A 26,751-nucleotide genomic window follows, 5' to 3' on the forward strand; every position below is an offset into this window, starting at 1 on the left:
TTGGGAATTTCATATCCCAGTGTATGACGTAACTGTAATGCAGTTTCTAGGCACTGGGGGCGTATTTGAGCGATTTGTGAAGATTGCAACGCATGAACAATCTACAGAAAAACTACATTCTGATACAGTATTTTTTATTTACCGTTTGGTTCATTCATTTGATATTCTGTTACGCATATATGAACACTTATTACATAAAACCATATATTTTATCATAGAATATAGTCATCAAAATGCTAGATTTTGTCATGAAAGTGCTATATTTCCCTTAACTATATTTTGTCATCATAGTCATTGTAAAAACGCAGTTGGAGTCATTTTATCCATCCATCCATCCATTTTCTACCGCTTATTCCCTTTCGGGGTCGCGGGGGGCGCTGGCGCCTATCTCAGCTACAATCGGGCGGAAGGCGGGGTACACCCTGGACAAGTCGCCACCTCATCGCAGGGCCAACACGGATAGACAGACAACATTCACACTCACATTCACACAAATCAAATCAAATCAACTTCATTTATACAGCACATTTAAAATTTACCACGGGGGTAGCCAAAGTGCTGTACAATGGGCAGGTTAAAAACGAGAACCGAGCAAACACAACACAACACAAACAGAACATGATAAAAATAAAACCCTAACATTATTTTAGTCTTTTTACAGCTTGTTTCTAATCCAAAGAGTTTCAGTTTATTTGGAACACGCATGCAAAAAAATTGATACATCACAATTTCCCGTTTCTATTCCATCCATCCATCCATCTTCTTCCGCTCATCCGAGGTCGGGTCGCGGGGTCAACAGCCTAAGCAGGGAAACCCAGACTTCCCTCTCCCCAGCCACTTCGTCTAGCTCTTCTAAATAAAACATAAAAACAGGTTCACAGCAGGTGTATAATGGTATAACGGAATGTGTATAATCACATTCATTATTTAGAATACATACAGCAGCTCCACAAAGACATGTTTGTTTGCTACAATTATCCTACTAAATCTCAATTGCAATGCTTATACTTATACATAGTAAGGGACATATTCAATATACTGTTGTAGAAATCTGCTATCTTAATTCACTGAACATTGTTAGTTCTCTTATGCTATATTTTGCATCTGATTGTAGGTTGTGGGCTTTTTCTGTTGTAGTATTAAAAAAAAAAAACAGTGAAGTTGGCACGTTGTGTAAATCGTAAATAAAAACAGAATAAAATTATTTGTAAATCCTTTTCAACCTATTTTCAACAGAATAGACTGCAACGACAAGATATTTAACATTTAAACAGGTAAACGTTGTTATTTTTGAGTATATTAGCTAATTTGTAATTTGATGACTGCAACATGTTTCAAAAAAGCTGGCACAAATGGCAAAAAAACTGAGAAGGTTGAGGAATGCTCATCAAACACGTGTTTGGAACATCCCACTGGTGAACAGGCTAACTGGGAACAGGTGGGTGCCATGATTGGGTATAAAAGAAATGCTCAGTCATTCACAAACAAGGATGGGGCGAGGGTCACAACTTTGTGAACAAATGCGTGAGGAAATTGTCGAACAGTTTAAGAACAACATTTCTCAGCAAACTATTACAAGGAATTTAGGGATTTCACCATCAATTGTCTGTAATATCAATCAATCAATCAATCAGTCAATCAATCAATCAATCAATGTTTACTTATATAGCCCTAAATCACAAGTGTCTCAAAGGGCTGAACTAGCCACAATGACATCCTCGGCTCAGATCCCAATATCAAAAGAGTCAGAGAATCTGGAGAAATCTCTGCACGTAAGCAGAAATGCCGGGGACCTTCAATCTCTCAGGCGGTTCTGCAACAAAAAGTGACATCAGTGTGTAAAGGATATTACCACATGGGCTCAGGAACACTTCGGAAAATCACTGTCAGTAACTACGGTTCATCACTACATATGTAAGTGGAATTTAAAACTCTACTTTGCAAAGCGAAAGCCATTTATCAACAACACCCAGAAATGCTGCTGGCTTTGCTGGGCCCGAGCTCATCTAAGATGGACTGATGTAGTGTGGGAAAATGTACTGTGGTCTGACGAGTCCACATTTCAAATTGTTTTTGGAAACTGTGGACGTTGTGTACTCCAGACCAAAGAGGAAAAGAACCATCCGGACTGTTGTAAGCACAAAGTTCAAAAGCCAGCATCTGTGATGGTATGGGAGTGTATAGTTTCGAAGGCATTTGTAATTTACACATCTGTGAAGGCACCATGAATGCTGAAATGTACATACAGGTTTTGGAGCAACATATGTTGCCGTCTTTTTCATGGACGCCCCTGCTTATTTCAGCAAGACATTCTGCAGGTGTTACAACAGCATGGCTTCGTAGTAAAATATTGCGGGTACTAGACTGGCCTGCCTGTAGTCCAGACCTGTCTCCCATTGAAAATGTGTGGTGCATTATGAAGCCTAAAATACAACAACAGACACCCCGGACTGTTGAACAACTTAAGATGTATACATCAAGCAAGAATGGGAAAGGATTCCACCTGAAAAGCTTCAAAAATTGGTCTCCTCAGTTCCGAATGTTTACTGAGGGTTGTTAAAAGGTAAGGCCATGTAACACAGTGGTAAAAATGCTCCTGTGCCAACTTTGTTGCAATGTGTTGCTGCCATTAAATTTTAAGTTAATAATTATTTGCAAAAGAAAAATGTTTTTCTCAGTTTTAACATTAAATATATTGTCTTTGCAGTCTATTCAACTGAATATAAGTTGAAAAGGATTTGCAAATCATTGTATTCTGTTTTTATTTACCATTAACACAACTTGCCAACTTCACTGGTTTTGGGTTTTGTATATTTTTCACATTTTTGCATGACGGGTCATTTCTGAGAGACGTTTTTTTGGAGATCCGTTGAATTGAAAAAACAACTTCTAGAACCTCAATTCTTGAATTTCAGAAATATTTTTACCACGGTATGTGACATCAATACACAACTGATGAATAATACAGGTCAATGTTCGTTCTGACCAACGCTGAATGCACCTGGAGAAAAATATATAATATGAGGTTTTAAAAACTGGTGTGTAACAACTGAGGATTTTTGTATTACTTCAACATAGTCAATATGAGGATGTATTATTGTTTGTGTTGAGTTGTTTCCTTCCTCTCATTTTTGTCATCCCTCATGGGTCTCGAGACAAAACATGTCTAGCTATTGTAATCAGGAAAGAGGAAATGTGACTAATCAAGGCCTCATGTATGAATGAGGTAGTTAAATTAAAGGGGGATTTCATACTCAAAATCCCCTTTATTTGGTGCAGAGATACAAATTAATCATGATTTGTTTTGGAAAGAAACACTGTTTCTGCGATGAGGTGGCGAATTGTCCAGTTTGTACCCCGCCTGTCGCCCGAATGCAGCTGAGATAGGCTCCAGCACCCCCCGCGACCCCGAAAGGGACAAGCGGTAGGAAATGGATGGATGGAAGAAACACTGTTTGCATAAATGCATGATTGACATGTGTTGTTAACAGTATGGAGGCCATACTAAACACTGCATGGCTTGAAAAATATGCATACAGTAATGTATTTATTAGTTATTTTTAAATGTTTTCTGCACGTTTAATTCAGGGTTCGAACATTGATTACATCTCCTTTATGGACCATGACGAAAACTATTGGATGACCTGTCTCTGAATGTTCTGAACTCCTGGATTTTACGAGTGGAATAGTGGACCTCCCATTGGCACCGCCATAAAAAGGACTTTTATTTAGTTTATTTAATATTTAGAATCCATAAAAAAATCCATCCCTCATCATGTCTTTCATAATGATTGTGAACAATAGGCAAAATAAAGGGTTCCATGGGACTTTGTTGGACACTTCTGTACAGTGTGTAGCGATATGTTATCAAAACAAGAGCATATCATTAACAATAAAAGTATAATTGTGAAGCACAGCGTATGGTTGTAGTTATATTGAAATGAACTGCAAAATGAAAGCACTGCAGTTACGGTAAATTGTTAGTTAGATAGATAGATAGATAGATAGATAGATAGATGGATAGATAGATAGATAGATAGATAGATAGATAGATGGATAGATAGATAGATAGATAGATAGATAGATAGATAGATAGATAGATAGATAGATGGATGGATGGATGGATGGATGGATGGATGGATGGATGGATGGATGGATGGATAGATAGATAGATAGATAGATAGATAGATAGATAGATAGATAGATAGATAGATAGATAGATAGATAGATAGTACTTTATTGATTAAAATTAAAATTCCAGCATCAGCCTACAGAATTGAGACGGGTTGTGGACATATTTTACAGTAAATTGCTGTAAAAGTTGCTGTGAAACTGATATTATGATTGCCAGTAATTAGTTGTGAATTTCCAATGAACATTTCCTCAGTGGGGCACTGAGAGCTTTACTGTATGTAATCATTGGGAAATGTCGTGACTAAATTGACGTTACGTTCACGCCTGTCTGTTTTCACACCAATTTTGGATATCTTTTATTCTGAGTGTGAGAAGAAGCGCTGATGTCACAGGACATGACCATCTCTCATGTAAAGCGGAATATGAAACATCAGCAGTTTGGAGCTTGTGATAAACTCCTCCTACCAGCTCCTTTATTTATAAAGTGGAGGCAACACATGAGAAGCCAGCACCTAAACACCTCAAGAGGACACGTGGAGGAGAAGCATCACCTGCGTTGGAAAACTACATATAACTTCTTGCATCAGGATTTTTTGACACCTTATTACGACAGAAAGGTACAGTATGCACTTGCTCTTTAGCATTAGGAATATTTTTGCCATTCTAAGGTCGTGTATTAATGTGTAATAAATTGTGTTGAAAGAAAGAAGAGAAGGTACAGTTCTGTCAATGCAGTCATTGTTATCACTTCGATACTGTGTTCTGTTAGAGAAAATATTTTGACACGATACAAAAACAGTGAGCAATTCCACACTGATACTGCACTGTCTGCACTGATATGGATTAAGATGGTTTATCTGCATAAGCGCACATGCATTTTATCACCTTGTCTTTATCGTCTTTTTGTAATTATCACATGTGTGTCCGTCCTGTTATGTCCCTGCAGACAATGTTGATGTGTTCTCTTCTCCTTTGGCTGTTTGTCTCCAGATATAAATATCCCAGAAGCAGAAGTAAAGATGAAATTATTAGTCATCCTTTGTGTCTTTGCAGCAGTCACTATTGAGCTTGTAAGTAAACGACAGAAGTATCATTTCATCATACCGTATTAGGTCTGAAGTAGATACTGTAATTTTGGCACATCCTTTTTTTTTTAGGCTTTTCCAAAGAAATGGTATAAAAAGCCGCCAAGCCGTCGGCACTCTAATCAAGGTGAGCACATAGGTCATTTGTTTTAAGTGTACATTATTTTTTAAATGTTCGCCTCTCTTTTTGTTTAAAGACGATTCTTCAGAGGAGTGTCAGTCCGGAGATGGCAGCAGTTACAGGGGAAGTATTTCTAAGACAAAGACTTCGGGTCGCTGTCAAAGATGGAACAGGTTCAGAAACCCTTGGGGGACCTCAGCTGGACTCGGAGATCATAGACACTGCAGGTATGCATTCAATTCGGTAATGCACAAAGGCAAGTATCCATGTTATGTTATGTGAGTGTAAGTGGGGATGTTGTACAGGGGCCCCAAGCACTACCTACAGCAGGGGTCGGGAACTTTTTTGGCTGAGAGAGCCATACAAGCCAAATATTTAAAAAAATACTTCTGTGAGAGCCATATAATATTTTTTTAAGACTGAACACAACTAAATGCGTGCATTTTTAAGTAAAACCAACATTTTTAGAGTATAATAAAATAAGTCTCTTATTCTTTTTAATAACACTGTTATTCTGAAGCGAACCAACAATAATCAATCAATCAATCAATGTTTACTTATATAGCCCTAAATCACTAGTGTCTCAAAGGGCTGCACAAACCACTACGACATCCTCGGTAGGCCCACATAAGGGCAAGGAAAACTCACACATAAAATACTTCTTACCAATAATGTGACTTCTTGAACAGGTGGGGTAGAAACCAGATGGGTGGATTAAAATGCATGAGAGTGTTTTATATTTTGAACGTTATTTTTGACACTGTGACTACCAGCAGAATTATTCATTACTTATCGTGTTAAACAATGTCAGCCAACATTTATCTGAGAGCCAGGTGCAGTCATCAAAAGAGCCACATCTGGCTCCAGAGCCATAGGTTCCCTACCCCTGACCTACAGTTTTACGCCAGTATGTCTTTTTGCTCTTTATTATTACATTTTTACTGTTGATTTTTTCCAGACAATATTTTGCGAGCCAACACAACTCGACCTTTGGTCCACAATGGCCCCGTAGCCGCACTTTATAATTAATTCATTATAGTACACTTTCATCCATCCTTTGCCACCTATAACACAAATCTCATACTGAAATGTGTCTTTAAATTCATGTAATATAGCAATGTGTAAAATGTGTTGGTTTTCAGCATTTTTTAGATAAAATACAAAAATATCAAAATAGTCCTCGCCTACTTGGACTTTTCATTATGCGGCGTTGGTGGAGTCCCCCGTCCTAGATACTTACTGTATGTTCTTGTCAAGATATATTCATCCCGTCTTTTAAAGTTTTACATGTTTTTATTAAAAAGTTGAATTCAACTAAACTCATGCAATTGTTTGTTTTTACTGCATGTAAACATTCAAAGTGTGTGTATGGGGCAGCCATGTTTGGGTTTAGGGTAGGCTAGAGCAGGGGTAGGGAACAAAAGAGCCAGATGTGGCTCTTTTGATGACCGCACCTGGCTCTGGGATAAATCTGAGCTGACATTGCGTAGCACGACAAGTAATGAATAATTCCACTTGTAATCACAGTATTAAAAAAAAAAAATCAAAATATAAAACATTCTCATGCATTTTTAATCCATCCATCCATTTCCTACCGCACCAGTTCAAGAAGTTGCGTTAATGGTAAGAAGTTATTTATTTATTATTGGTTAGTGTAGGGCTTGCCCTCCTGGGGGTTTTTCAGACCACCAAGCACCAACATGAGATCCTGTTTCAGGGTTACAATATTGTTTTATTTTTCTCTCAGTTTCTTTCCAGCAATTGTCTTTTCCTCTTTCGTTCTCGCATGCGCTCTGGCTCCAGCCCCAACCCCAACCCCATCTCCCCTCCTGGCTGCTGCTTATAACAGAGCGACAGGTGATTAGATAACAAGGCCCAGACGGGCCATCTACGCACCTGTCGCTGATTTTGAAGCCGATCCTGGCAACACCCCACTTCGCTGCAGGCCCACAGGCCACACCCCTTCCACAGTTAGCTTCAGAATAACAGTGTTATTACAAAGAATAAGAGACCTATTATACTTTAGAAATGTTGGTCTTACTTAAAAATGCATGCATTTAGTTGTGTTCAGTGTGGAAAAAAATATTATATGGTTCTTACGTAAATACATTTTCAAATATTTGGATTCTTAGCTCTCTCAGCCAAAAAGGTTCCCGACCCCTGGGCTAGAGGGTCCTTCAGGAGTATTCTCTCAATCAATCAATAAAACTTTATTCTTATAGTGCTTTTCATACATAAAAGATATGCAACGCAAAGTGCTTTACAGAGTTAAAGCACTTTAACTCTAAATAATATCCCTCACTATCACATACTCACAAACATACACACATATGCAAATATATGGACAAATGATTGCATGGCTGAGTGCAGAGGAGACAGGTGAGTAAACACTATCACAGGAGCCATCTGCACCAATAAGTCATCAGGCCATGGCCACCAGGAAGCTGACACAAAAGCACCCCCAAAAGCACGGCCGATAACCCCTGAGGCCGATGGCTCATCTGAGGAACGTTGGAAAATAGAAATAATAAAATTTGTAAAATAGTCAGAACCATGAGTAGAGAAAAATAATACAAAATAAATACAATGAAATGAACATACAGGTAATAAATAAATATAATTAAATAAAATCTCGCATAACTATAAGGATAAAATACAAATGACTTCAATAAAATTGTTAATATCAGGTATAGCCAAATCCAAAAGGTGGGTTTTAAGCCTGCTCTTAAAAACATGTTTATGTCTCTATGGGGGCCTAAAATTTAATGCTACAGTACAGTCCTATTCCTATAAGAACCAACATCCCCTGCATTTGTGTTTTGCATAACAGGGTTCTTTCCCCCAAATTGTAACTCTAAAACAAAAAATAGACGAAAAACAATATCCACTGCAAAGGGAAGATACTTGTCAGGAGGACATATCCATGTAACGTTGAGTGATTGTTTGACTTTAAAGTGAGTTCACTTCCATTCTAGGAATCCTGACCAGAGCTTGATGCCATGGTGTCGTGTCAGACGAGGGAAGAGAGTCGTGAGAGAATTCTGTGACATTCCCAAATGTAATAACGCCTAAGCTCTAGCATAACATTCCATTTTTTATTTGATATTTTTTTTTACTGATCTTATGTTGCCATCCTAGGTTCCACAACAGTCCAACCCTCGGTTGCTACGGATACAGGTACACTATAGTCAGGTTGCCCCGCAACTTTTGTCGCCGTAACATCGTGACGACTCTGCTCGTTCTTGCAGAACTGACGTGTGGGGAAATGTCACAGCGGATGATGCACAGGATTGTGGGCGGTTCGTTCGTGGCTATACAGTCGCAGCCGTGGCTCGCGGCCATTTTTCATCAGCGCTCCAATTTCCTTTGCGGCGGCTCGCTTGTTGCGCCATGCTGGGTGCTGACGGCTGCACACTGCTTGCCCGATGGGTGCGTCAGAACACACAGCAACGCCGCATGTTAACATTTCCTCTTTTGCAATCCCCACTAAATAACAATGACTCATTAAGATCCTGTTTTGGTGTGTGTTTTGAGTCAGCGCGGGGACCAACATCCAACGTCTGTCGGTGTTCCTGGGGAAGAGCGCCATCAATGAAACAGATGAAGTCAACGAGCAGAAGTTCACAGTGGAAAAAGTGATCCTTCACCAAGCATTCAATGCCACCACCTACAACAATGACATAGGTGCGCTTGGTCTCATAACCCTATTTTGCTGCATATCTGCGTAAGAGAGGCTACCGTAGACTATAAAATGATGAGTTTTTCATCTTTCCAGCTCTGTTGAAGATTAAAAGCAGTAATGGCGGCTGTGCCGTACAAACAGAATCTGCACGCACGGTTTGTCTTCCTCCACCTCATACTCAACTTCCTGTTGGCTTCCAGTGCATCACTGCTGGGTTTGGGAAGCAAAAATCCCGTAAGTACAAAATAACTCTCTACTGTGCACTACATGGCTCGAAAGGGCATGTGATTTCGCAATGCATTGTGGGTGCCGGGTAGGCATTTTTGCTGGACATAAGTTTTGTTTAAATACTTGCATATAGAGCAACGATTGGGATTAAAATGGATTGTACAAAAAAAAAAAATGAAGGGATTGTACCTAAACAAATTGGACCCTGTTCCAAAGGCGTGTCACCATGAAAAATAAGTCAAACTGGTGGAATTGATCTATATGTGCACGTCCGACAGATTAGATGTGAGCAATCATGTCCTGTATCTCGATGGTCAACAGAGTCAGTTTATATTTTATAGTTTGGGACGGCGTGGCGCATTGGGAGAATAGCCGCGCGCAACCCGAAGGTCCCTGGTTCAATCCCCACCTAGTACCAACCTCGTCACGTCCGTTGTGTCCTGAGCAAGACACTTCACCCTTGCTCCTGATGGGTGCTGGTTAGCGCCTTGCATGGCAGCTCCCTCCATCAGTGTGTGAATGTGTGTGTGAATGGGTAAATGTGGAAGTAGTGTCAAAGCGCTTTGAGTACCTTGAAGGTAGAAAAGCGCTATACAAGTACAACCCATTTATATGCGGGCCAAACATTTCAGAATGCAAAGTCAGTCAAGGCTCACGGACAAACCAACTTAAGGTGAGTGCAGGACTTGGGAATTTTACTTCAGAAAGAGAAGGCTGTCTTCTTTTTAGTTGTCAGTAAGAAGGACTTGTCACTGTGTGGTCTCTGCTGGAGAAATGAGTTTCAAACTAAATATATTTTAAGTCTGAAACACAATGTTGGTCTCTTCAGTCATTGATCTATGAATGGGGGTGTTGTTCTTATTGTTACGTTCGGGTCGCTTACTTTTGTGCTGATCGTTTCCCCAAGAGGAGAGGACGTCTGGAAGTAGTGAGCATGTAAGAAGATGATTTATTCCAATATGAAGGCAAAATAACGTAGAAGGTCGTGCCGCAGGGAAAGCATGTGTGAGGCTAACGTAACATGGCGAAATAGAGACAATAGAAACAGTAGTCCGAGCATGAAGCCAACACAGCGAACAAGACTTCCAGGGCGAATGCAGAGTGAGAAAGGTCTAAATAGTTCTCCGATCAGAGGCAAGTGCAGGGAATCAGTGTCCATGGAAATTAACTAAACTAAAGTGGGTGCTGAAAACAAAAAATAGAAAATAAACTAAGGATATTATAAACTAACATGACCCGGGCAATGGATCATGACTGTACCCCCCCGCCTAAAGGGACGAATTCCAGACAGCCCAAGAAAAATAGGTTGATAGACACGGGAGGGTGGAGGGAGGACCTGGTGGCAGGTTGCCAGGTTAATTGTTCCCGGAGCCCCCTGAGACAAGTCAGGTGGCGGCAGCAAAAACAGCCACCGCAGCTGGCGAGGTGGCAGACGTGAGCGGCGCACCAGCAATTATAAAAGTCCATGCCCGGGTTCTAGGCATTGCTGCTGATGGCGCGTTGGGCGTACATGAACTGACCACATTCGTGGCCAACGAGTAGGCAGGCCCAGCAGACGGCTGAGCTGGAAGTCAAGACAAAGCAGACTACAGGGCTGGTGGCGCCGTCGGAAGACTCAATGGGGTAGCTGGAGCTGACTGCGGAGCCGTAGAGGAAGCAGGAAGCGGCGTCGGACCTACTTGAGACAAGGCAGATGGTGGCGTCTGACCCACTTGAGACGAGGAAGGTGGCGGCGGACTCACTTGAGAGGAGGAAGGTGCCGTCGGACCCACTTGAGGAAGCGGTGGCCTCGCCAGGCGTAGAGCAGGAGGTGGAGGATGTGCAGGAAGTGTACATTTGGCTGGGAATAAGACTGGTGGCGGAGGACGTGCAGGAGGTGTTGGAGCGAGATTGGCTTGAGTAGGATTCGAAGCTGGAGCAATTTTGGTTGCTGGGGGTGTCGACACAATAGGCTGGGGTGCCAATTCAATGGTCCAATAGGAATCCTTTTCCAGAATAGTCCCGCAATGGTAACACTAATGCAATGTGGGAAACAGACTAAAACATGCATTGATTCAAAATGACCAGTATGAAAATGCCGTGAACAAACCAACATGTACCAGGTGATGCCGTTAAAAGTGATGTTTGATGGTCTCACGGCTGCTATCCCGGCTATTCACCATCTCTTAATTAGCTCACTGTTAGGTTTCTCCCTGTTTTGTTTTAGTTTTTCCTCTGTGTATGTCTTTGTTTCCTGTCAGCGCTTTTATTTTGGTGATTTCCTGCTTTTCTCACATTACCATGAATTGATTAACGTAGACCTCGACTTAAACAAGTTGAAGAACTTATTCGGGTGTTACCATTTAGTGGTCAATTGTACGGAATATGTACTGTACTGTGCAATCTACTAATAAAAGTTTCAATAAATCAATCAATCAAGCGCTGTTTCCCCTCTGTTGCGGCTGATTGGCACCTGGCCACACCTGGTGTCAATCAGCCGGCTCCTATTTAAACCTGCTTTGTCCTCCAGTCGGGGCTGGATTATTGTAGCTCATTAATACTTGTCGTTGAACCTGTAGCTGTTTGCAGCGTGCTGTCTTTTTGTTCCTAGTTCCTGTTTGCTGGTTCCTGTTCCCTGCTTCCAGTTTGTTTGTTCCTGGTTTGTGTTTCTTCTTTATTTTTCAATTTTTGGACATTAAATTATGTTTTCCTGCACCAAGCCTGCCTTCTCTGCATCTTGGGGTTCGTCACCAACAACATGTGACAGTGACACTCACGAACCAGACTTTCTTGGCTTTTCTTCCACGTTAGAAATAAGACACCAAAATCACCAAACCTTTTTTTTTCCTGACGCGACAACCTATGTGGTGTTCATTAATACGGCATGTTTGCGCCAGGTTTTAAACATGTTCAAGAAAAAAAAACACAACTTTAGGACACAGTCCTGCATTCAACCATGTAAAAAAAGCTATTCAGTGGCCAGCAAGAACCACAATACATTTTGATTTTCATGTCACACTTTCACTCTTACAGATCATCATTTCAACAGTTTATTTTCTTCATGACCGTGTTTGTGGGAAAATAAACATCAGAAATACTTTTGTCCATATGTTGTACAAATATGACAATGCTTTTTACCGTTTAGCATGTTTTGATAGACATGTTTTCCTGCAGGGGGCTGGCAGTATTCTCAGTACTTGAAAGAGGCTCGTGTGAACCTTCTCTCCCAGTCCGACTGTAAAAAAGATCCTGTCTACGACAATCTGATCACTGACAACATGTTATGTGCTGCGGGACCCAATTGGAGCGCAGATGCTTGCGAGGTGAGCAAACAAGTGTTTTTTTTTTTTGCCAAGATGATATTAGATAGATTAGACTAGATAGTACTTTATTTATTCCGTCAGGAGAGTTCCTTCAGGAAAATTACAATTTTCAGCACAATCCCATTCAAGATCAGACAAACATTACAGGGAGACAGAACAGGATCGCTGACGGGTCTGCCGGCTTCCAGCGCCCCTTACAAAAAAGATGACATACAGGTAAACAAGGGGGGGGGGGGGGGGGGGTGGGGGGGGGGGATAGAAGATTAAAATAAAATAAAAAAATAAAAAATCGGTCTTAGCCTAGGCCCTGGAGAGGGGGTTCAGACTGAGGCCAAGGGAAAAGAACAACTCATAGCCGTAGTACACATCCATCTTCCATGTGTGTAAGAGGGAAACATCAAACATCAAAGAACACAAAGGACATTAAAGCAGCAGATACAACCAGACACTTCTACATATAGCTATGAATAAAAAGTAAAATAAACATATCCACTGTGGTGGCCTCTGCGGTGTTCCACGCCATCGTCCGCTGGGGTGGAGGGAGCATGGCCAGAGACAGAAGCAGATCCAACAAAGCAACCAAGACAGCCGACTCCACTCTCGGCCAATGTCCAGTCCGCATGGATGAGCGAGGATACGTCCAAGGAGACTGAGGTGTCCGACACCTGCTCACCCAGTCAAGACACCGCGGAGCCTCTCCGTCCCAGCGCTCAGTGCTAGCTCCGCAGCCCTGTCCCCTCATCCGCATCTCCTCCAGTCCCTCCAAACAGACTCTGGTGTAGCAGACACCCAGCAGCTGGTCTCCATGGCCAAAAGGCTCCCGGGAGGCAGATCCAGAAGTCCACAAAAAAAGCACCACAGAGGTCACGAAAGTGCCACCCCTTGTCACACAGTCCCAAAGGGTCCCGGACCAAAATGCAAAAAAATATAATAACACATGAAAACAAGAGGGAAACACAAAAGGATGATACAAGAGCACAGAGCTCCTGCCTACAGCAGCCACTACAGCAGCGCCATCTTGGAAAAAAAAGAAGATTAAAATAAAATAAAAAAATAAAAAATCGGTCTTAGCCTAGGCCCTGGAGTGGGGGTGCAGACTGAGGCCAAGGGAAAAGAACAATTCATAGCCATAGTACACATCCCTCTTACATGTGTGTAAGATGGGATGTGTATGGCAGGTGTGATGACGTCACCAGAGTAGAGATGGGATTTAGGCCTCTTTGAAGGGAGCTCTAGCTTTAGGAGTCGTTCATTTGAAAGAGCCGTTCAAAAGACTGGCTAGTTATTATAGTTCTCAATTTTTTTTAAATCAAATAAACAATCACTGCTAGCTGTTATAAGATGTGGAAATATAATTGGGATTGATAATTGAGATAAAAAAAAATATTCTTGAAAATGATTCGGAAATTTTGACCATAATTTGATATTTGTTGTGTTTTCATTGTCCCCATGCTTTGACAGTGACAATTTAGCTACAAATTTTCCCTCATCTAAAAAAAACTTTGTAACACAATAACATTTTAACAATACGGACAAAATAAGTGGAAAGAAATATACTGTGTGTGCGTGTGTGTGTGTGCGTGTGTGTGTGTGTGTGTGTGTGTGTGTGTGTGTGTGTGTGTCTGTGTGTGTGTGTGTGTGTGTCTGTGTGTGTGTGTGGGTGTGTGTGTGCATGTGTGTGTGTGTGTGTGTGTGTGTTTTGGCAATGCTTACTTAAGGGGGACTTTGCTCTGTTTAGACCAGGGGTCCCCAAACTTTTTGACCCGGGAGCCGCATTGGGTTAAAATAATTTGGCCGGAGGCCGGGCTATATATATATATATGTATATATATATATATATATATATATATATATGTATATATATATATATATATATATATATATATATATATATATATATATATATATATATATATATATATACATATATATCGATACACCGTATTTCCTTGAATTGCCGCAGGGCATATAATAGGCGCCTGCCTTGAATTACCGCCTGGTCAAACTCGTGACGTCACGAGTGACACTTCCCCTGTCATCATTTTCAAAATGGAGGAGACTGATTTCAATACCGGTAATCTGAAATCGCATAAAGGGAAGAATATTAATAGCTATTCAGTAGGGTTGAAGGTCCACGCTTACTTCACACTCAAATTTTTACTGCATACCTTTGGTAAGTGCCAGAGTGAGAAGAGGTTTTAAAATAAATAGCGCATGCTTACTTTTACCGCATGCCTTTGGTAAGCGCAGGAGTGAGAAGAGGTTTTAAATTAATTAGTTCCCCAGCGGCAATTCAAGGAAATGCGGTATTTCCATTTATTAATGGTTAAATGTCCACTTTTGGATATTATTTTAACATTCCTCCCTGGTGTTAGATGATTATCTAGCCTAATTTAATGAATCGTATATGTTCCTTCTCAACACTGTTCTTTACACTCACTTTCTTCCTTTTATGGTTGGAAGTACAAAGTTATGTCCATCTCTAGCTATAAGCTGATGCTAACGTGTAGGAAACTCGTTTTCATTGAGGGCCACATCGCCGTTATGGCTGCATTCAGAGGGCAGCTTGCACTAGTGAACGTATGAATATATTGTAATTGTATAATGGCCTCTTTATATTATTAAACAATTGCCTATGCATGATTTTATTAGATTTTTGTACATATAAATTGAAGGTTGATCTGCTTTGAAATCATAAGTCAAGGTGACAAGCAGATATTCAAGTATTTTTTAATTTTTTATGGTAACAGAAATTTGTAAAGAAAAAATTGCAGTTCTTATCTATTTCAATACTAAATTAAATATTACATTTGAAAAATTGATAAAAATGTGTTTTGATTAGCAGTTTTTAAAAATACATTTTTAAACCATCTCCATGATTACCGTACTTGCTGTGCGTAGATGTCAGATGTCAGCAACCAAAAGGAGGTTGTATATCCTGTAACCAGTTATGTGAAGGTTTTCTTATTATAAATAAATAGTATGTGAGTTTAAAGCATGCCAAATTTTATGTATACATACATGTGTTTCCATCAAAATTTAAACAATGAATACATTTAGTAAGAAAGATGAAGAATGTCCAATAGTTTTTATACATTTCAAATATTCTGATCCAAATCCTGAAAGTTTTACCACTGATTGTTTTACGTGATAAAAATGTGTTTTGTCTAGAAAATGTAAAAATATGAAAATTAGCATTTTTATTGAACTGCTCTTTGAAAAGAATGGCTTCTCAAGATGTAGCAACCTCCAAAAAAAAAAGTAACCAATCTCATTTTAATCCATGCATTACCTGATGTTATAGGGCAGTGTTTCTCAAATGGGGGTACGTGTACCCCCGGGGTTACTTGAAGGCATGCCAAGGGGTACGTGAGATTTTTTTTTAAATATTCTAAAAAATAGCAACAATTCAAAAATCCTTTATAAAACTATTTATTGAATAATACTTCAACAAAATAAGAATGTAAGTAAGTTCATAAACTGTGAAAAGAAATGCAACAATGCAATGTTCAGTGTTGACAGCTAGATTTTTTTGTGGACATGTTCCATAAATATTGATGTTAAAGATTTCTTTTTTGGTGAAGAAATGTTTAGAATTTAGTTCATGAATCCAGATGGATCTCTATTACAATCCCCAAAGAGGGCACTTTAAGTTGATGATTACTTCTATGTGTAGAAATCTTTATTTATAATTGAATCACTTGTTTATTTTTCAACAAGTTTTTAGTTATTTTTATATATTTTTTCCAAATAGTTCAATAAAGACCACTACAAATGAGCAATATTTTTCACTGTTATACAATCTATTAAATCAGAAACTGATGACATAGTGCTGTATTTTACTTCTTTATCACTTCTTTTCAATCAAAAATGCTTTGCTCTGATTAGGGGGTACTTGAATTAAAAAAATGTTCACAGGGGGTACATCACTGAAAAACGGTTGAGAACCACTGCTATAGGATATCCCTCAGGGGATGTAGCTCAGTGGTAGAGCGCATGCTTTGCATGTATGAGGTCCCGGGTTCAATCCCCGGCATCTCCATTTTTTTCAGCGGCCAGTGTCACAGTACTGTATTACATCTCTGCTGTCAATTGAGGACAGGTGTGTCTAAAATGTGGCATAGTGACCATTTTTGTCCTGCAGTTAAAATGTTTTTGGCCTTTAGCATATTTCGGAAATAAAATCTAACAAAAACAAAAAAAATAAAAAAAACAAAAACAAATTGGCAGCCATTTTTATTTGAATAATTTTTTAGTTTTTTTTACGAAATAAAATATAAAAATGGCACTACCTATGCCACTTTTTAATAAATGCCCCTTGGTAAGAAAAAAAAAAAAAGACCAATAATAACACCACATTGTTCACTAAGCACTAGGGCTGCGAATCTTTGGGTGTCCCACGATTCGATTCAATATTGATTCTTGGGGTCACGATTCAATAATATATCGATTTTTTCAATTCGATTCGATTCTCGATTCAAAAACGATATTTTTCCGATTCAAAACGATTTTGTATTCATTCAATACATAGGATTTCAGCAGGATCGACCCCAGTCTGCTGACAAGCAAGCAGAGTAGTAGATTTAAAAGAAAAAAAAAGCTTTTATAATTGTAAAGGACAATGTTTTATCAACTGATTGCAATAATGTAAATTTGTTTTAACTATTAAACTAACAAAAAAATATGACTTACCGTCATTTCCGGACTATAAGCCGCTACTTTTTTCCATCATTCCGGTCCCTGCGGCTTATACAAGGGTGCGGCTTACGTTAACTACCGAGGATGCGCGAGACCGAGGCAGACATCTGGCGCCAGGTAACGACAGCAAAACAAAGAGTAGGAGAGCGTCGGCGACAGTTTGCGCCAAGGAAGTGTTCATGCAAACACCCCCAATATGGAAAACAAACGGAGAAGTGCATATGATGCTGCTTTTAAGTTAAAGGCAATCGATCTGGCTGTCAAAGAAGGAAATAGAGCTGCTGCACGTACACTTGACATCAATGAATCAATGGTGAGACGTTGGAGACGGCAGCATGAAGCCGGCATTTTTACTGCCGTGTTACAGGCGAGCACTTTGTATTACTTTGCACCGTTGTATTATTTGTGGTCTGCACGAATGCTGTTCGCCATGTCAAAGATGTGAAAGTTTGATTGAAAGATTGAAAGATTTCCATCCATCCATTTTCTACCGCTTATTCCTTTTTTGGGGTGGCGGGGGGCGCTGGTGCCTATCTCAGCTACAATCGGGCGGAAGGCGGGGTACTCCCTGGACAAGTTGCCCCCTCATCGCAGGGCCAACACAGATAGACAACATTCACACTCACATTCACACACTAGGGCCAATTTAGTGTTGCCAATCAACTTATCCCCAGGTGCATGTCTTTGGAGGTGGGAGGAAGCCGGAGTACGTGAAGCCCGATTGAAAGATTTATTGTTAATAAATGGGACGCTTTGCGTTCCCAAACAGTCATCTCTGTCCTGACAATCCCCTCCGTGGTAGCAGGAACCCCTATATACTACGGTAATTACACATCAAAACGCCTGCGGCTTATAGTCGGGTGCGGCTTATATATGGAGCAATCTGTATTTTCCCCTAAATTTAGCTGGTGCGGCTTATAGTCAGGTGCGCCTTATAGTCTGGAAATTACGGTATTTTATCTTTGTGAAAATATTGGACACAGTGTGTTGTCAAGCTTATGAGATGCGATGCAAGTGTAAGCCACTGTGACACTATTGTTCTTTTTTTAATTTTTTTTTTATAAATGTCTAATGATAATTTCAATTAGGGGGATAGGTTGATTGGCAACACTAAATTGGCCCTAGTGTGTGAATGTTGTCTGTCTATCTGTGTTGGCCCTGCGATGAGGTGGCGACTTGTCCAGGGTGTACCCCGCCTTCCGTCCGATTGTAGCTGAGATAGGCGCCAGCGCCCCCCGCAACCCCGAAAGGGAATAAGCGGTAGAAAATGGAAAATGGATGGATTTTTAATCACTGCTATGCTGAAATTATAACTCATATTGATACTGTTGTTGATAATATTCATTTTTGTTTCACTACTTTTGGTTTGTTCTGTGTCGTGTTTTTGTCTCCTCTCAATTGCTCTGTGTTTCTGGGTCAGGTTTGGTTTTGGAATTGGATTGCATTGTTATGGTCTTGCTGTGTAGTGGTTTGTTGGATTGATAAATAAATAAAATTAAAATAAAAAATAAATAAAAAATCGATTTTTAAAAAAATGAGAATCGATTCTGAATCGCACAACGTATTCGATTCGATTCGTATTCGAATCGATTTTTTCCCACAGCCCTACTAAGCACTGACGGACATGTTGGCCCTTTCCTCCTCACAGGGCGACTCTGGCGGTCCGCTGGTGTGTGAAGCATCTGGTCGGATGTTTCTCTTCGGCGTAGTGAGTTGGGGTATCGGCTGTGCTAAGGAGAACAATCCAGGGGTCTACACGCAGCTCACCAATTACAACAACTGGATTGCAGAAAAAACAGAGCTCCCGAAGTATGCAGAAGGCGTCATGTACCCCCAAAAATGAAGGCCTGCAAACAAGAGTCCCTTGTTCTGATGATCATTTCCAAAAAGGAATATTGGACAGCAGAATTGAAAACTGCTTGTAAGCGTGTATACATGTCGCCATGTTGGTTTACTGTGCACGGAGTGGCAGCTGATGGGCATCCCTGGCTGTGGACAGAGACAATTCCTTTAAGGATTGACTGTCATCTTCCTTTAGGAATGTTTTGATTTAGTGTATATATTGTGTTGGATGTGCTGTGTTTTGTTATTGTTTTTTTTGTACACTATTTAAGAAACTTTTTTTTATATATATTGCTGAGCATATTATATAGAAGCCTTATATTGTCACTTTTATATTTTTTAATAAATTTAAATGCTGTAAATTCACAAGAGTTTGTGCATTATGTGAGAAGTGCATGCAGAGCAAAGTACAGTGCACAGTGCAGTAAGTACAGTTCACACTAGAGGGCACTATTGTGTCCGAAACAAACAGCAGAAAGCTGAATTACTTTTGTTGTTTAACTTCACCTGGTGCGATATTACTCCATCCATCCATCCATCCATTTTCTACCGCTTATTCCCTTTTGGGGTTACGGGGGGCGCTGGCGCCTATCTCAGCTACAATCGGGCGGAAGGTGGGGTACACCCTGGACAAGTCGCCACCTCATCACAGGGCAAACACAGATAGACAGACAACATTCACACTCACGTTCACACACTAGGGCCAATTTAGTGTTGCCAATCAACCTATCCCCAGGTGCATGTCTTTGGAAGTGAGAGGAAGCCGGAGTACCCGGAGGGAACCCACGCATTCACGGGGAGAACATGCAAACTCCACACAGAAAGATCCCGAGCCTGGATTTGAACCCAGGACTGCAGGACCTTCGTATTGTGAGGCAGACGCACTAACCCCTCTGCCACCGTGAAGCCCGTGATATTACTCATGCACACCAATTCATGGTAATTCATGTTTTTTTTATTTCATAAATAAAATGTACAAAACCCCAAACCAGTAAAGATGGCATGTTGTGTAACTGGTAAATAAAAACAGAATACAATGATTTGCAAATCCTTTTCAACCTATATTCAACTGAACAGACTGCAAAGACAATATACTTAACATTCAAACTGGAAAAACGTTGATATTTTTCGCAGATATTAGCTCATTTGGAATTTGAAGCCTGCAACATGTTCCCTAAAAGCTGGCACAAGTGGCAAAAAAAGACAGAGATCGTTGAGGAATGCTCATCAAATGCTTATTTGGAGCATCCCACTGGTGAACGGGCAAATTGGGAACAGGTGGGTTCCATGATTGGGTATAAAAGCAGCTTCCATGAAATGCTCAGTCATTCACAAACAAGGATGAGGCGAGGGTCACCACTTTGTGAACAAATGCGTGAGCAAATCGTTTAGGAACAACATTTCTCAACCAGCTACTGCAAGGAATTTAGGGATTTCACCATCTACAGTCTGTAATTTCACCAAAAGTTTCAGAGAATCTGGAGAAAACACTGCACGTAAGTGATGATATAATGAACCTGTATCAAAAACCGACATCAATTTCTAAAGGATATCACCACATGGGCTCAGGAACACTTCAGAAAACCACTGTCAGTAACTACAGTTGGTCGCTACATCTGTAAGTGAAAGTTAAAACTCTACTATACATAACAAAAGCCTTTTGTCAACAACACCAAGAAACGCCACTGGCTTCGCTTGGCCTGACCTCATCTATGATGGACTGATGCAAAGTGGAAAAGTGTTCTGTATTCTGACGAGTCCACATTTGAAATTGTTTTTGGAAATTGTGGACGTCGTGTCCTTTGGAACAAAGAAGAAAGGAACCATCCGGACTGTTACAGGCGCAAAGTTCAAAAGCCAGCATTTGTTATGGTATGGGGGTGTATTAGTGCCCAAGGCATGGGTAACTTACATATCTGTGAAGGCACCATTAATGCTGTAAGGTACATTGCTGGTTTTGGAGTAAAATATGTCGCCATCCAAGCAACGTTGTCATGGACGCCCGTGCTTATTTTATCAATCAAAAAACAAAGCTCAAACAAAATCTCGTTGACATGTATGACTTAAGTGCTATTTATAACAATGACAATAAAGGAATTGATTGATTGATTGATTGACACCCCTGCTTATTTTAGCAAGACAATGCCAAGCCAAGTGTTACAACAGCTTGGCTTCATAGTAAATGAGTGTGGGTACTAGATTGGGCTGCCTGTTGTCCAGAGCTGTCTCCCATTGAAAATGTGTGGCACAATATGAAGTGTAAAATACCACAACGGAGACCCAGGACTGCTGAAAAACGTAAGCTGTACATCAAGCAAGAATGGGAAATAATTCATCTTCAATAATTGGTCTCCTCAGTTTACTGAGTGTTGTTAAAAGGAAAGTCCATGAACACAGTGGTAAAAATGCCCCTGTGCCAATTTTTTTTGCAGATATGTTGCTGCCATTAATTTTTAAGTCAATGATTATCTGCGGGCTATAGAGCGTTTTCCGTTCGGGCTCCAGTACTCTGGAATGCCCTCCCGGTAACAGTTCGAGATGCTACCTCAGTAGAAGCATTTAAGTCTCACCTTAAAACTCATTTGTATACTCTAGCCTTTAAATAGACCTCCTTTTTAGACCAGTTGATCTGCCGCTTCTTTTCTTTCTCCTATGTCTCCCCCTCCCTTGCGGAGGGGGTCCGGTCCGATGACCATGGATGAAGTACTGGCTGTCCAGAGTCGAGACCCAGGATGGACCGCTCGTCGGGACCCAGGATGGACCGCTCGCCTGTATCGGTTGGGGACATCTCTGCGCTGCTGATACGCCTCCGCTTGAGATGGTTTCCTGTGGACGGGACTCTCGCTGCTGTCTTGGATCCGCTTGAACTGAACTCTCGCGGCTGTGTTGGAGCCACTATGGATTGAACTTTCACAGTATCATGTTAGACCCGCTCGACATCCATTGCTTTCGGTCCCCTAGAGGGGGGGGGGGGGGGGGGGTTGCCCACATCTGAGGTCCTCTCCAAGGTTTCTCATAGTCAGCATTGTCACTGGCGTCCCACTGGATGTGAATTCTCCCTGCCCACTGGGTGTGAGTTTTCCTTGCCCTTTTGTGGGTTCTTCCGAGGATGTTGTAGTCGTAATGATTTGTGCAGTCCTTTGAGACATTTGTGATTTGGGGCTATATAAATAAACATTGATTGATTGATTGATTGATTATTTGCAAAAAAAAAAAAGTTTCTCATTTTGAACATTAAATATGTATTCAATTGCATATAAGTTGAAAAAGATTTGCAAATTATTGTATTCTGTTCTTATTTACAAATTACACAATGTGCCAAGTTTGTAATAATTTTTTTTTTAATGTTAATTGATTGACTATTTTCTTGTTTAGTTCTATGATTATCATCACACATATATTCTCACTGGATCTTTTCGGTGGTCACAACTAAAACAACAAAAATACATTTAAGACACTTACAAAGTTTTGAAGTTTTTACTCCAAATGTTGGTAACTTCGCCAAAGTACACTATTTTCTTGAGGAGGTTTTACTGCAAATAGAAGATTGAAGCTTACACTCAACATCCTTCTGCTCCAAAACCTTAACAGGGACCCTCTCCACTGACTAATATATGCAAGGTTCTTTATTAATAACAAATAATCAATCCATGCACAGCATATACACTAACATACAGCGTGAGGATGAACGGTGATTCAAGCACGGTCTTTATTTACAGTGTGTATGATTTTTAGCCAAAATAGTTTACAGCTGGACTTCAGACCCCCCACGTACACACCTCCATTACTCACACACTCAATCCAGTTTATTCATCACACCGCCTAAAACCGTATATGGCTTTGAGATGCTTAAATACGATACTGATTCCCCTTAAAGGACATTTTGCAAGGAGGGGAGGAGATAAGAGCTGCCTTACACCTCAGGCAGTTATCACCATCCTCTTTCTAAAGGAGATGGCCCTTATATGGCCGTGTACAAAGAAGTGAACACATTCCGGAAAAAAACAGCAGGTTTTCCTAAAATAACATTTATTTTTACATTTTTTAAATTTTTTTACATGTATATATATACATATATATATGTATATATATACATATAAAAGCTTGGGCTTCATGGTGGTAGAGGGGTTAGTGCATCTGCCTCACAATACGAGGGGTCCTGGAGTTCTGGGTTCAATCCCGGGCTCGGGATCTTTCTGTGTGGAGTTTGCATGTTCTCCTCCGGGTACTCCGGCTTCCTCCCACTTCCAAAGACATGCACCTGGGGATAGGTTGATTGGCAACACTAAATTGGCCCTAGTGTGTGAATGTGAGTGTGAATGTTGTCTGTCTATCTGTGTTGGCCCTGCGATGAGGTGGCGACTTGTCCAGGGTGTACCCCGCCTTCCGCCCGATTGTAGCTGAGTTTGGCGCCAGCGCCCCCCGCGACCCCAAAAGGGAATAAGCGGTAGAAAATGGACGGTTGGATGGATATATAAGCTCGATGAGCTTCCAGAGGTTGATTGATTGATTAATTGATTGATTGATTGAAACTTATATTCCGTACAATTGACCACTAAATGGTAACACTCGAATAAGTTTTTCCACTTGTTTAAGTCGGAGTCAATGTTAATCAATTCATGGTAAGTCACCTGAAAGGGTTTTCACTTCACAGGTGTAATAGTGCCTTCAGTGACTATACAATGAAAATAGTCGTGAAAATAAAGAAACCGCATAGAAATGAGAAGGTGTGTCCAAACTTTTGGCCTGCACTGTACGTACACACACACACACACACACACACACACACACACACACACACACACACACACACACACACACACACACGCACACATTCACCCACACACACACACACACACACACACACACACACACACACACACACACACACACACACACACACACACACACACACACACAAACCCTGTTTCCATATGAGTTGGGAAATTGTGTTAGATGTAAATATAAACAAATCATTTTCAACCCATATTCAGTTGAACATGCTACATCCATCTATCCATCCATCCATTTCCTACCGCTTTTTCCCTTTTGGGGTTACGGGGGGCGCTGGCGCCTATCTCAGCTACAATCGGGCGGAAGGCGGGGTACACCCTGGACAAGTCGCCTCCTCATCGCAGGGCCAACACAGATAGACAGCTACAAAGACAACACATTTGATGTTCAAACTGATAAACATTTTTTTTTTTTGTGCAAATATAAATTACCTTTAGAATTTGATGCCAGCAACAAGTGACAAAGAAGTTGGGAAAGGTGGCAATAAATACTGATAAAGTTGAGGAAATCTTATCAGACACTTATTTGGAACATCCCACAGGTGTGCAGGCTAATTGGGAACAGGTGGGTGCCATGATTGGGTATAAAAGCAGCTTCCCAAAAAGTGCTCAGTCTTTCACAAGTAAGGATGTGGTGAGGTACACCCCTTTGTCCACAACTGCATGAGCAAATAGTCAAACAGATTAAGAACAACGTTTCCCAAAGTGCAATCGCAAGAAATTTAGGGATTTCAACAGTTACGGTCCATAATATGATCAAAAGGTTCAGAGAATCTGGAGAAATCACTCCACGTAAGCGGCATGGCCGGAAACCAACATTGAATGACCGTGACCTTTGAACCCTCAGACGGCACTGCATCAAAAACCGACATCAATCTCTAAAGGATATCACCACATGGGCTCAGGAAGACTTCAGAAAACCACTGTCACTAAATATAGTTCGTCGCTACATCTGTAAGTGCAAGTTAAAGCTCTACTATGCAAAGTGAAAGCCATTTATCAACAACATCCAGAAACGCCGCCGGCTTCTCTGGGCCCGAAATCATCTAAGATGGACTGATGCAAAGTGGAAAAGTGTTCTGTGTTCTGACGAGTCCACATTTCAAATTGTTTTTGGAAATATTCGACATCGTGTCATCTGGACCAAAGGGGAAGCGAACCATCCAGACTGTTATTGACGCAAAGTTCAAAAGCCAGCATCTGTGATGGTATGGGGGTGCATTAGTGCCCAAGCCATGGGTAACTTACACATATGTGAAGGCACCATTAATGCTGAAAGGTACGTACAGGTTTTGGAACAACATAAGCTGCCATCTAAGCGCCGTCTTTTTCATGGACGCCCCTGCTTATTTCAGCAAGACAATGCCAAGCCACATTCAGCACATGTCACAACAGCGTGGCTTCGTAAAAAAAGAGTGCGGGTACTTCCCTGGCCCGCCTGCAGTCCAGACCTGTCTCCCATCGAAAATGTGTGACGCATTATGAAGCGTAAAATACGACAGCGGAGACCCCGGACTGTTGAACGACTGAAGCTCTACATAAAACAAGAATGGGAAAGAATTTCACTTTCAAAGCTTCAACAATTGGTTTCCTCAGTTCCTAAACGTTTATTGAGTGCTGTTAAAAGAAAAGGTGATGTAACACAGTGGTGAACATGCCCTTTCCCAACTAATTTGGCACGTGTTGCAGCCATGAAATTCAAAGTTATTTATTATTTGCAAAAAAAAAAAAGTTTATGAGTTTGAACATCAAATATGTTGTCTTTGTAGTGCATTCAATTGAACATGGCTTGAAAAGGATTTGCAAATCATTGTTTTGCGTTTATATTTACCTCTAACACAATTTCCCAACTTATATGGAAACGGGGTTTATATATATATATGTATATGTCTATATATATAAATGAATATATATATATATATATATATATATATATATATATATATATATATATATATATATATATATATATATATATGGTCATATATGGGACGCAGGTTGTCTTACGTCAGCACCGAAACTGGTAAAAACAGCTGTTCCCCGAGCGGGTTTTTTCAGGGATGAAGAGGGAAGTCATTCTTTAGCTGCCATCTTGTTTTATCAAATATTTCTGCCTTTGCACCTTTTCCATGCACATTAAATTAACCGAAAATCCTGACTTTGGAGCAATGTTCACGGACTTTAGTATTTGGCCCTCTATAAGATGTCATGGTTTTCCCTATCGGGACCATCATTTCGGTCCTTACTTGTTCACCTGTCCTCATATGGAAGGTGCTTTTCTTTGTTGACGTCTCAAGAAGGATAGACATACAAGAACACACACACACACACACACACACACACACACACACACACACACACACACACACACACACACACACACACACACACACACACACACACAGAAAGCAACAGGGTATAAATACTGCTGTTTTTGCATTTCACGTCTCTGGTTTCCGCAACACACGCCGAGGGTGTCAACACAGGAAGTCATTCCAAATATCTCCAGCTGAGCACAAATATTCATTCACTTGCAATGTATTTTAAACGATTTTAAACGTGGACACATAAAAGTGTCAGACGTTTGTGTCCCCTTCTTTGGGCTGCAGCAAGACGAATCCTTGGGTCTTAATTTAGACCTGAACATTGAGGCTTGGGCCACGTGAACTTCTGAACCGCCATTTTAAAGGCCTACTGAAACCCACTACTACCGACCACGCAGTCTGATAGTTTGTATGTCAATGATGAAATATTAACATTGCAACACATGCCAATACGGCCTTTTTGGTTTACTAAATTGCAATTTTAAATTTCCCGGGAGTTTCTTGTTGAAAACGTCGCGGAATGATGACGTGTACGCGTGACG

At 40.6% G+C, this 26,751-nt stretch overlaps 1 protein-coding gene and 1 non-coding gene across 2 annotated transcripts; both read left to right on the forward strand.

Moving 5' to 3' along the window:
* The first annotated feature begins 4,622 nt into the window (after positions 1 to 4,622).
* LOC133559013 (tissue-type plasminogen activator-like) lies at positions 4,623 to 19,461 on the forward strand. Its single transcript, XM_061910287.1, has 11 exons — positions 4,623 to 4,751; positions 5,125 to 5,204; positions 5,292 to 5,346; positions 5,417 to 5,567; positions 8,316 to 8,398; positions 8,479 to 8,517; positions 8,589 to 8,769; positions 8,879 to 9,024; positions 9,116 to 9,256; positions 12,404 to 12,552; positions 18,899 to 19,461. The coding sequence occupies exons 2-11, from the start codon at positions 5,154 to 5,156 to the stop codon at positions 19,091 to 19,093; spliced, it is 1,191 nt and encodes a 396-aa protein (XP_061766271.1). The 5' UTR covers positions 4,623 to 4,751; positions 5,125 to 5,153; the 3' UTR covers positions 19,094 to 19,461.
* trnaa-ugc (transfer RNA alanine (anticodon UGC)) lies at positions 16,523 to 16,594 on the forward strand. Its single transcript has one exon. It is a non-coding gene; the product is annotated as a tRNA-Ala (tRNA).
* Positions 19,462 to 26,751: the final 7,290 nt, after the last annotated feature.

This window comes from Nerophis ophidion, linkage group LG09 (genome assembly GCF_033978795.1).
Source record: "Nerophis ophidion isolate RoL-2023_Sa linkage group LG09, RoL_Noph_v1.0, whole genome shotgun sequence".
NCBI lineage: Eukaryota > Metazoa > Chordata > Actinopteri > Syngnathiformes > Syngnathidae > Nerophis > Nerophis ophidion.